Genomic DNA, 11,281 nt, shown 5'->3' with positions numbered 1-11,281 from the left:
TAGAGGCATTCTCCCCAATGAAGGCAGCTAACTCTATTTATCCACTAAATCTTCATTTGTCTTTCTGCATCCTTTTATTCAACAATTATTCATTTAATACCTAATATTTACCAGGCACTATTCCAAATGCAGGGGACACAGAAGTGAACAATATGGTCTCAAAATTTAGCTCTTCTAGAGCTTATATTCTAATCTGAGGAGAAAGACAATAAACAGTTGTCTGAAAAGAAAGACAAAATATTTTCCTTTATGGCACTGATATATATCAGGATACACACACACGCACATGCATCAATTGGCAATAAGAGCCAAAAGAAAAATGAAGCAGGGAAGCAAGGAGGTCCAAGTAGGCCTCATTAAGAAGCTGAAAGAGACCTGAGGTGGTTTGAGAGGGAGCCTTGAGGATGACTGGTGGAAGAGGCCGGTACTGGGGAGGAAGAACGAACATGGATTCTCAAGTAGAACATTCCAGGTGTGCTTGGGACCGGCAAGGAGGCCAGCATGGATGAAATGAATGAAAAACAGTCATTAAGGGTTATAAGTGAATGAGTATGTGGTGGGTGGTAAGTCCAGGTTACAAGGGGCCAGACTCTGAAGAGTCTTGAATGCCATTGCTAGGATTTGGGCTTTTACTTTACATGAGATGAGAAGCCATTAGAGGGTTCTGAGCAGAGGAGACATGTTCTGCTTACATTTGAAACAATTACTCTGGCTGTTGTGCTGAGAATATAATAACAGGCAAAGGTAGAGGCAGTGGAAACCAGTAATTATTGCATCAACTCAGACAAGGAGATGGAGGGAGCTTGGACCAGGATGGTAGTAGTGGAGGTGGTGAAAAATGGTCAAATTCTATTAATATTTTGAAGGCTGAGCTTACACAATTGCTGACAGATTGGATGTGGTATGTAGAAAAGAGGAGAGAAGTGCCCAGGGCACCAAAGAATGGAATTGCCGTTGATTACAGTGGGGAAGACTTGGAGAGGATTAAGGAGTTCAGTCCTAACATGTTATATTGGTTAGATTTATTACTCATCTAAGTGGAGATATAAAGTAGGCAGTTGGATAGACTAGGCTGCAGCTCAGGGAAGAAGACCGACCAGTGCAACCCATAAGGACCTCTCCCATTTGTACACTTCTAGAACTTCCCATCCATAACTCTCATTTGATAATACAGGAATTGCTTCATTGATGCCTACTGTGTTTTTGCTTTTTATTGTTTTACTCTCATTTTTTTTCAAATGCATATTTGTACCCTTTGTCTTTCTATAAAGAGTTTAACTTCCTTGTGGGCTGGGTGTATACAATTGTATTTTATTAGAATCCCATAGCACTTGGCGCAGTAGCTACTCAGTAATCAGGCCGTAAACTCTACCACTGTGCAAGTTCACCCCTGACTTTTGAGAACAGCATGTTTTGACTGTTTTTTGTTCTCTCCTTTGCAGGCCACTATGTACATGGCATTTGCATCTATGGAAACGGAGACTTAAAGTGGTTGATTAATTCACCAAGCCTTTTTGCTAACAAGTTTGAGCTTACTACATACCCTCTTACTGTGGAATGCCTAGAACTGAGACTTCGAGAAAGAACCCTAAATCAGAGTGAAACTGCAATTCAGCCCAGCTGGTATTTTTGATCTACTGCGACTCATGACTGAAGGGAACCTGCAGTTGGAAAGACGAGTCTTTCTTTGTGAGAGAACTTTGCCTTGGTTAACAGTTTCATGACTGAGGTTATGGCTTCAGGACATGGCTACACTATTATATGTTACAATATCCATTAGACACTGTGAAATACACTAACGGGATGGCTTCACAGAGCGATCCTGGCACTTTGGCCACTCTGGCCATTTCTTGATGTTCACCTCTTTGTCAGTCTTGTTCTGATCAATGTCATCAGATCTTTGCACCAGATGCTCATGATATATAAATGTTCTAATGAAAAGGAGAATTTTAGATAATATGATTTAGGAAAATGAGAACGGTTTCTTTGAAAGAGGGAATCTTTTATAACAGATCTATAGCCATATATTAAAGGACACCATTCTTATTTGTTCAACCGCACAACTCATCAAGCTTCTTTAAAACTTGAGCTACTGAAACTGAGAACTAGATCTTTTTCCTGAGATTTAACACTAGCATTTTCGGTTTACTTGTCTGACATTCTGTATAGAATATAAATTCATTAACAGGAGGCAAGATGTGAGCTAAGACAACAACACTGCTTGCTGCTTCAGTAAAAGGAACCCCTGGATAACACAACATTTCTCGATTGTGTCAGAATGTGCTCTGGTCCCTTTTCCATCATTTGTCATTGAGAACACTGAAAAGTTCTTGCACAATGAAGACATTCTTAGAAGAGAGGTGGTATTGCATGGATCTAGTCTCAAATCTCTAACACCTCAGAATGAATCACTTTCCTCTTTTGTCACCACCCTCACCAAAGTAAAAAATGGAGATCAAATTTTAACCTGTGAGGCTTTTAACAACTCTATGATGTTCTCTGAATGGCTTTATAATGCCTGGTGCTGATAAGAATGCCTAGATGTTTAAGAGCTTTCAATAAGCATCTCTGTCATTTATCCCTTGTCTGTTCACTCATGCAATTCGTTCAGCATGCAGTTAATAAATATTTCTTGAGTACCTATTATATGCCAGACATGCTGAGACAAGCAGGAAAAGTAAGTCAGAAGGTCTTTCACTCTAAAAATCTTGATAATAATGTTAATGTTGGAGAGGCTGCTCTAGGGAACTTTAGAGGATGGTTGCATTTTAATATGTTCATCTGCAGGGGTGTAGATTGTGCTATGGGACCAAGGGTCTTCCAAATTACAACTTGAAGTTTAAATCAGAGGTTATTCAAAAGAGAGAAGATAAAGAGGTGACATAAACTAAAGCTCTGTCAAGGTATTCTGCTAGCTCACTGCATTCAAACCTCTCAACATTCCTTTGAGGTCTTCATTTATTGTCCCTGTTTGTCTTGCAGGTGAAGTAAGTGAGGCTTGGAGAAGTTGTTACTAAGCAGTAGGAAACAAGTTCTCTGACAATTGGGATTCTCTTACTGGTCTTATTTCATTTCCCGAGGTGGAATATTAGAGAAGGTGAAATAAGGCCATATTTAGTATGCCAGAGAAGGTAGGTTTTAAGAATGGTCTCGGTGTTAATATTGAGAAAAGGTCCTGTCACCTCAGAAAAATGTGAAGTCTACTTTTGTATTCATCTAATCCATTGAAGTCCTTAATATTTATTTATTCTGATGAAAAACAATTACTACAACTAATGATACATTTAATTAACACAATTTTTTTCCTGTAATTGTTGTACCCGTTGAATGTTAATCATATTTAAAGGGAATAACTATGAAATAAAGCTTTTTTTTTTTTTTTTCCTGCTACTAGAAAAGGTGGAACTGTATTAAATGGTAAAGAGCTGAGGGGTAGGAAATACACCGAGAGCTAATGGCAGAGTCTAAAAATTGTCATTTTTCAACTTATTTAAATGATGCTGCATGAAAAGAAGAAATGTTTTTACACTGGATCTTTCTCACTTAGAATGAGAAGCTTTTTGGAATAGAAGATGTTTACATGTCTGTTGCTTGTCATCTCTCCTATATCTTAAATATTTTAATATTGGAAGAGAGTAGTGTTTGGCCTAGTGGGTTTCTGCTAGTCCATGGAATACCCTAAAACTACTGAATCAGTCTTTGTTTTTGATGATGTTTCATGTTGTTTTCTTGAAAATAAATTAATATATTGTTTTCCACCTTTGGGGTTGTTGTGTATATTTATTTGATGATTGGTTAATATCCACTAAAGAGCATGTTTAACAAGGTAATTCTAGCATTTAGAAAAATACAAATAAGCACATTTATAGATATACATATACCTGTCTAAAAAAATGTCCATCCACTGAAAAATAATTAAATTTTCACTTTTGGGGATGTTGGGGAGAGTTTTTAGAATGATAGGGAAGAGGATATAATGGAAGATCGATTTCAGTTAAATTGAGTACAACTATTTTAAAATTTCAGTTGAGAATAAGTTATTTTATAGTTGCTTGCTTTATTCATTTTTTTAAATCAAGATAGAGTTTAGAAAAAAGTCTCATGTTACTAGTATCATAATTACTTGATTAATTATCAAATGCCAAAGTTTTTGAAAAGCTATCAGTTCTGTTTTGCTAAAGAAATATTGCCTCTACTAGACAAATGGAAACTGATAGAAATACTAAGGAAAATAACTCAAAGGACATCTTCTGCACCATTTTTTAAAATAAAACATATTTTAAAACCAAAGTGAAAAACATTTCAAACAAAAATAATAAAAAATACGTAGTCATAAAAATAGAAAAAGAATACAGAAGAATATAGAATAAAAAGTGAATAGAGAAGGGTATGAAATAAAAAAATGAATTCCTTTCTCCAGAGATAACCACTTATTTGGTGTATATTTCTGAGTGCCTTTTCAAGCAGTGATATATATACACACACATACATATATCCTACTGCAGAGCTATCCAATAGAATTTCTGCAATGTTGAAAATGTTCTATATCTGTGCTGTACAAAAATGGTAACCAGCTATTGAGCACTTGAACTATGATGGTATGACTGAAGAAATGTTACTTATTTTTAATTTTATTTAGCTTTAATTAATTTAAATTTAAATAGCCACATGTGACTAGTGGCTATTGTACAGCACAGTTATAGGTACACATCCATTATGCACATGTGCTTGGGTACACAGTAGAAATAAAAAGACACTGGCTTTTTTTTTTTAATGATTTGATTATATAGACATATAATAGAAATTATATCTTTTTGCAACTTGCTTTTTCGGGGATCTTTAAAATTAAACTTTTAATTTTCAAATAGTTTTACAGAAAAATTTCAGATAGTACCAAAAGTTCCCATATACCCCACACTCAGTTTCCCCTATAATTAACAGATTATGTTAGTATGGTACATTTGTTAGTGGTCCAATTATCATTATTATCCAATATTCACACTTTATTTAGATTTCCTTAATTTTTATTTAATGTTCACCCCCTCTTCCCCAGGATCCCATCCAGAATACCACATTACATTTAGTCATCATATCTCCACATATCTCTGGGCTGTGACTGTCGGACTTTCCTTGTTTTTGATGACTTGACAATTTTGAGGGGCACTGGTCAAGTATTTTGCAAAGTGCCCCTATTTGGTTTTGTCTGTTGTTTTTCTCAAGATTAGATTGAATTTGGGGGTTTGGAGGAGGAAGACCACAGAGGTAAAGTGCCATTTTCATAATATCATATCAAGAGTACATACTGTCAATATGACTTACCACAGTTAATGCTGACCTTGATCCCCTGTCTTAAGAGGTGTTTATCAGGGTTCTCTACTGTAAAGTTACTCTTTTATCCCCTTTCCTTTCAGTATTCTTTGGAAAGAAGTCACTATTCACAGCCCACATCTAAAGAGTGAGGAATTACACTACCCTTATTTAGAGGAGAGTATCTACATAAATTACTTGGAATTCTTTTATACAGATTTGTCTCTTTTCCCCAATTTATTTATTTATTCAATCATTTATATCAACATGGATTCATGGATATTTATTTTATATTTTGGGTTATAATCCAATACTATTTTTTTCTCAATGTTCCAGGCCTTGGGTAGCTTTCAGTTGGCTCCTGAGTTCCTTTAACATACCCCCATCACCATGGGGCTTTTTCTCAAACATTTTCTTACTTTCTCATGCTACAAGATGCTCTCCTGGAGCATCTCTTGCTGTTTTCCTATTCAGTTTTGAGAATAAATGACAAGTACAGTAGTCACGGCCTGAGAAGTACATGGTAATCTGAGGCTTAGACCTTCAGGTAGAGTTTGGTTCACTTCACCAAGTAAGCCGTCTGCACTAGCAGAGGTGCTAATGAAGGATAAGAATCTGAAATGAAGAAGAGGAGACACTGAGTGCCAGTTATGGCATTGAGACTACCTGCAATGATAGAAGATACAGGTCATTTTACTAATCTTCCCTTCATAAGTTTTCCCCAAGAAAAGACCCCAGATCTTGGAGGAGCTGCTTCCTAAACTTAAAGGAAGAAATAGATCAAGCTTCTCAAATATGGATGCTGCACTGCACAAATGGGATCTCCCCAGGACTGAAGCCATCAGCCTTCTCTGAGAATTTACCCTTACTCTCACCCAAGGTCACATCCCATCTGGGTTCAGCCTGCATACAATGCCTGGATGAGGTAAGGCTATAAAGGAATTTGTACAGAATTTATATTGATAAATTTGGGGGGTAATTAAACCTCAATAACATTGAGCTGTTAATATGTCTATTTATTCAGGTCCTCTTTTATGTCCTTTACTAATATAGTTTTTCTTGCATAAGTCTTGTATGTGTCATGTTATGTTTATTATCATGTATACAGAGTTCTTTGTGCTGATTGGGAATGGAATTTTTAAAGACTATTTCTATTTTACTATTGATAATGTAAAGGAAAACAATTAATTTTGATCCCGTATGTGGATTTTATTAAACTTTTTCATGATTTCTAATAGTTTCTCAATGTGTTACATCTCATATTTTCTGGTACTTATCTATAACAGTTTTGCCTTTTCCTTCTCAATATTAAATCACCTGTCTTGTTTCTTTTTCTTGTCTTCTTACATGGGCATAAATTTGCACTACAATTTTATTTTATTTATTTATTTTTTAAATGCCTATAGCACCTGGTATTCGAAGGTGGACTCTCATCCAAGTACTAACCAGGCCCGACCCTGCTTAGCTTCCGAGATCAGATGAGATAGAGTACGTTCGGGGTGGTATGGCCATAGACTACACTATAATTTTAAATAGTAGCAGTGATAGCAGTTATCTTTGAGTCCTCGACACTAGAGGGCATGTTTAACTCTTCTGCATGGTGTTAGAAGTTTAATGTAGGTGTCTTACCTTTTACTGAGGTAAGAATCAAAATACCAGAAAATGAACATAAATCAAAATATATGATTTTTTTTTTTTAATATTTGTTATCTTTTTTGTTGTTGCTTGATGGAATAATGGATGATTTAGTTTGTAAATTTTTTCTTTGTAACTGTTACTTCAGAAGGTGAAAGGAAAATGTCTCATTTCTAATCTTCTTAAACAGTAAGAATGTACTATAGCAGTCCATGTCAAGTGGGAAACTGGAGTAGAGATGCATTTGAACAGACTAGGCAAACATTTGGGAGTTTGGGAAGACTAATGCCTGAGCTGGAAGTTTTCTAATGTAATTGCTCCCTCTTCTGGTCAGGATGGCTTAGGGATTAAGTGGTCAAGCCAATGGGAAAAACAGTAGAAGTCAGCTCTCTCCCAGGGCCAAATTTTGACCTTAGGAAGACTAACAATGTCTCTGAGAAGAGGAAGTTAAAGGGTGGAGCTGACCATGCTCACTTGTCTATGAGGAACACTTGCAAGCTTTGAAAGTGGTGGGCATCTATGATGGCTGTCTGGAAGATAAACCTCTAGTAGTCTTGTTGTGGGCCCAGGAAGCCTGACCTACATCTTGGGAAGCATCCTGGGGACTGTGTTAGACGAGTGGACTGAATAATATAAAACTAAACAGTTCTTAAGAAAAGAAGATAAAATTCAAAAATTGAGAGCAAGCAGCAAGTGTCAAAATGTAGAAGTGAATCTCAGGTATAATGCAATCAGGACATGAGGATATTAGGCTGAAAAAGTTAGTGCAAGATTGATGTGAATTATTTATGAACTTCAGGCCATTTATTTCAGCTAAAGTATATTATTAGTGAAATTCAGGCCACCAGCTGTACACAGCCAAAAATGTACAGTTCTAGAGGGCTTTCTAAAAGAGTTCTATTTTGATGTAATTTTAGACTTAGGGAAAAGTTACAAAAACATTACAGAGAGTTCTTGTAGATCTTTCGCCAGCTTCTCCTAATGTTAACATCTTACATAATCAAAGTTCAATTATCAAAAACAGTTTTGTTTGTTTTTTAATTCTGTGCTGGCTGTGTGTGGAGAGTCGGAATCAGCCGACTTTTACCTTTGCACATGACAGACCATATGAGTAAGGTGAATAAGTCCCAATGACATGTACGTCATCACAGTAGACCAAATGACAGCAAGGGGCTGGTATCAAGTGATACTTCCTGATTAAAAGTATACTATGGAAAGGAAAATTCTGTAAATTCTCCATTTTACTCTGTGGAAATGAGATAAAAGAAAGGGATAAGAGAGAAGAGCAGATTCATAGCCATCTTGTGGAGTAAAAGCAGGTGTATGGCATTTAAAATGTGTCCTGAATTTTACAGATCACTGGTTGGAAGATTCTAGTTTTCTCAGGATTTTACTAAGTAGATTTAATGGGTCGTGAAGAGCTAGGAGGAAAAGCACCGAATTCTGCCACGTCTACACATTTAAACTCTGGAGCTTTACACCTTTGGTGATCCCCTTCCACATACCTCTGAGCAGGTGAGGCATGATAACTCCATGATTAGCATTAGCATGGTGACTTTCACAGACGGCTCAACAGGAAGTACTTGAATTAGATTTTCCAATTGCACTGCTGTATCAGAGATGACCCAGGGGAAAAAGAATGGTTTAAAGAGTAACCACAGTAATAGCTTGAGATTCTTTTGGGGTAACAGTTACAAAAAGCAACAGAGTGATTTAAATACACTCTAGGCTTGCAGAGAAACATTTGAAAATGTAAAAATTTACTAAAACACTGATGTTGCAGTCATTACCATATGAAGAAATTTTCCTATCTGGATATGTGATCAAGAAACTTTTCTAAGGAATGGTGGGAATCTGGGCAGATGTCATTTAATAAACTTCCAAAACAAAAAATGGGGTAAAGAAATGTTGTGTTTTCATAGGTTTTGTGAGTGGAAAGATTCCATTCATTCATTTATATATTTAACAAATAAACTGTGCCAGGTTCAGGTTCTGGGTGTATAAGTTATACATTAAGACTGGTAGATCTTTAATATTCTAGTAGAAGGGATAGAAAAATTACCAAAAAAAAAAAAGTATCAACAAACAAGATAATTTTAGATAGTGATTAAGTGTTGTGAAGAAAATAGAATCGAGTGAGGTGATACAGGTCAATAATTGTGGAGACGGAGGAGCTTCTTTAGATTAGGCTGCCAGGCAAAGCCTCTCTGCAGAAGAGACATTCTGAAACCACAGTTTGCCAGCTGCTGCTGATCACAAAGGTTGTAGCTGGATGTTAAGACTCACGTTTACCAATGCGTTCCTGGATTTTGTTAAAAATTCAGCCAGTGAAGGAATCCTTGGAGAAAAAGCTGATTCTAGAGCTTGGGAAGTCAAAGTATAAGTCATACGTGTATGGAGGAGAAGTTTTTCTTCTCTTTCGGTAAAAGTCAAAACAGATAAGTGCAGAAGGAATGATGGAGTCAAGAAATCATTAAGGTTGCTAAAACTAGTAGGTGAAAGTTTGATGAGAAACAGAATATTTATGTAGTTTCAAAATATTTCCCCACAGATTATTTATTATAAACATACAATTTAACTGTACAGTGAACAAAACCTAGAGACATCTTTGTAATCAAGTGATCAAAGTTACATCACTAACGCTGAGACAAATTGACTCATGATGTTGACTCAAACTGGCTCAAATTGACTGATGGGAGGCACTGAGAAGAACATAACATCACTTTTGTAATATTCCAACCAAAACGAATACACTGAATTTGTAGTTATGAGAAAACATCAAATAAACCAAAAGTGATCAAAAGAGTACAAAATAACTACTCTGTACTCTTCAAAGATACCAAAATCAATATGTGATCCTGGTCTAGATCTTAAACTGGAGGTATAAAGAAAAGCCAAAAAGGACTTTACAGGAACAACAGGAAAAAGTAGTCTATAGACTATGGATTAGGTAACATTATTGTGTCAATGTTAAATTTCATGATTATATAAAAAAATTTTCTTTATACTTAGGAAGGACGAAAGTTTTTAGAGTATAAGGTACCATGATGTCTCCAAATGATCTAAAATACTCTCAAATGGTTCAAAAATTTTACACACACACACACACACACACACACACACGCGTGTGCGCGCTCAAGCATGCACGCACGCACACACATGCACACGCACACTATGGGATGTATGCAAAGAATTGGTGGATCTGAGTAAATGGTATAAAGGAGTTCTTTGTACTATTATTTCAATTTTTCTGTAAATATGAAATTATATCAAAATGAAAAGTTACCGAAAAAACTAACCAACTAAACCAAACAAACATACTACTTTTTAGAAAAACTTAACAAAAGAGAGAGTTGGAAATGTGCTTTGATTATCTAGAAAATTCGCTAATGAGTAATAAATAAGGATATATAAATCCACCTGTAAATGCAATCACTTGAAAATGTATGACTATTCAAAATTATTAATATATGTTAGTAATACATCATAATGTTAAAACTTAGTCCTCAATACTCCAAAATCCACAGCAGGTTATGGGGAGATTTAGCCATCCAAAGTTGTCAGGGACCCTTCAAAGCTAAATAAACAAGGAGAATGAGTTGACCCATTCAGTTTTTTATTAGAAGAATCTGCTGAACACCCAAATGTGCTGGGTATCATGCTGAGCACTTTAGATAAAAACCCTTAAGACCTGGCCTTGCCTAATGGCATACTCTAACTTGAAAGGACAGAAACCTGGAAGGATCTTCTCACTTAAAGAGTTGGAAGTGATAAAGTAGATGAAAAATTGCTAGACTACATCCAGATGGGCATACTCAGGAGAAGTTAGCCAAAATGGAGAGAAGGATACAGAAAGGTATGTAATTGGACACAATTATGACAAATTAGCTGATTCATCAATAGAAACAGGAAATGAAAATTAACGTTCTACTCTATCTCCTCCAGTTACAGGCAGATAAGATAGACAGGTAAGGTGTATGATAACTTGGTAACTCAGCCTGTATCAAGATGCATTGACCAGAAGAGATCAGAAAATGCACAGAGTAAGAAGTTAGAAATACCACAAAAAGATACTCAATCAAGGAATGACCTGGAATCAAAACACAGGAGAGAAATAGGCAAACTGGAAATAGAAACGTGAGTGCAACTGATAGAGGGGCCAAATTTAGAGACTTCTAAAGAAGCAAAATGTTTTAGGAGCTGATTTTTTTTTAACCCTGGAAGAAAAATTCCATCCCTCTACACCTACCCTAAGATGTCAAAAACAAAAATTTTGGAGATGTTATCTTTGTATCATTACTGCTCAAAATATAATCATGGTCACAATACACTATGCAAT

The 11,281-nt window shown here is 35.9% G+C and overlaps 1 protein-coding gene and 1 pseudogene across 2 annotated transcripts in view; one reads left to right on the top strand and one right to left on the bottom strand.

Annotated features, from left to right (window-relative positions):
* LOC102877728 (glucosaminyl (N-acetyl) transferase 2 (I blood group)) overlaps positions 1-3,759 on the top strand; it is an 80,718-nt gene extending 76,959 nt beyond the window's left edge. For both annotated transcript variants that reach the window (XM_006909278.3, XM_006909279.3), the window contains exon 3: positions 1,443-3,759. In XM_006909278.3, coding sequence (XP_006909340.1) covers positions 1,443-1,633 — 191 coding nt within the window. In that variant the 3' untranslated portion in view covers positions 1,634-3,759. The remainder of the gene's footprint in view (positions 1-1,442) is intronic.
* A 2,945-nt stretch (positions 3,760-6,704) lies between these two features.
* On the bottom strand, positions 6,705-6,823 carry LOC112477753 (annotated as a pseudogene).
* Positions 6,824-11,281: the final 4,458 nt, after the last annotated feature.

This window comes from Pteropus alecto, unplaced genomic scaffold (genome assembly GCF_000325575.1).
Source record: "Pteropus alecto unplaced genomic scaffold, ASM32557v1 scaffold121, whole genome shotgun sequence".
Lineage (NCBI taxonomy): Eukaryota > Metazoa > Chordata > Mammalia > Chiroptera > Pteropodidae > Pteropus > Pteropus alecto.
Note: the sequence above shows the minus strand (reverse complement) of the source record. Positions and strands in the feature narration are given on the sequence as shown.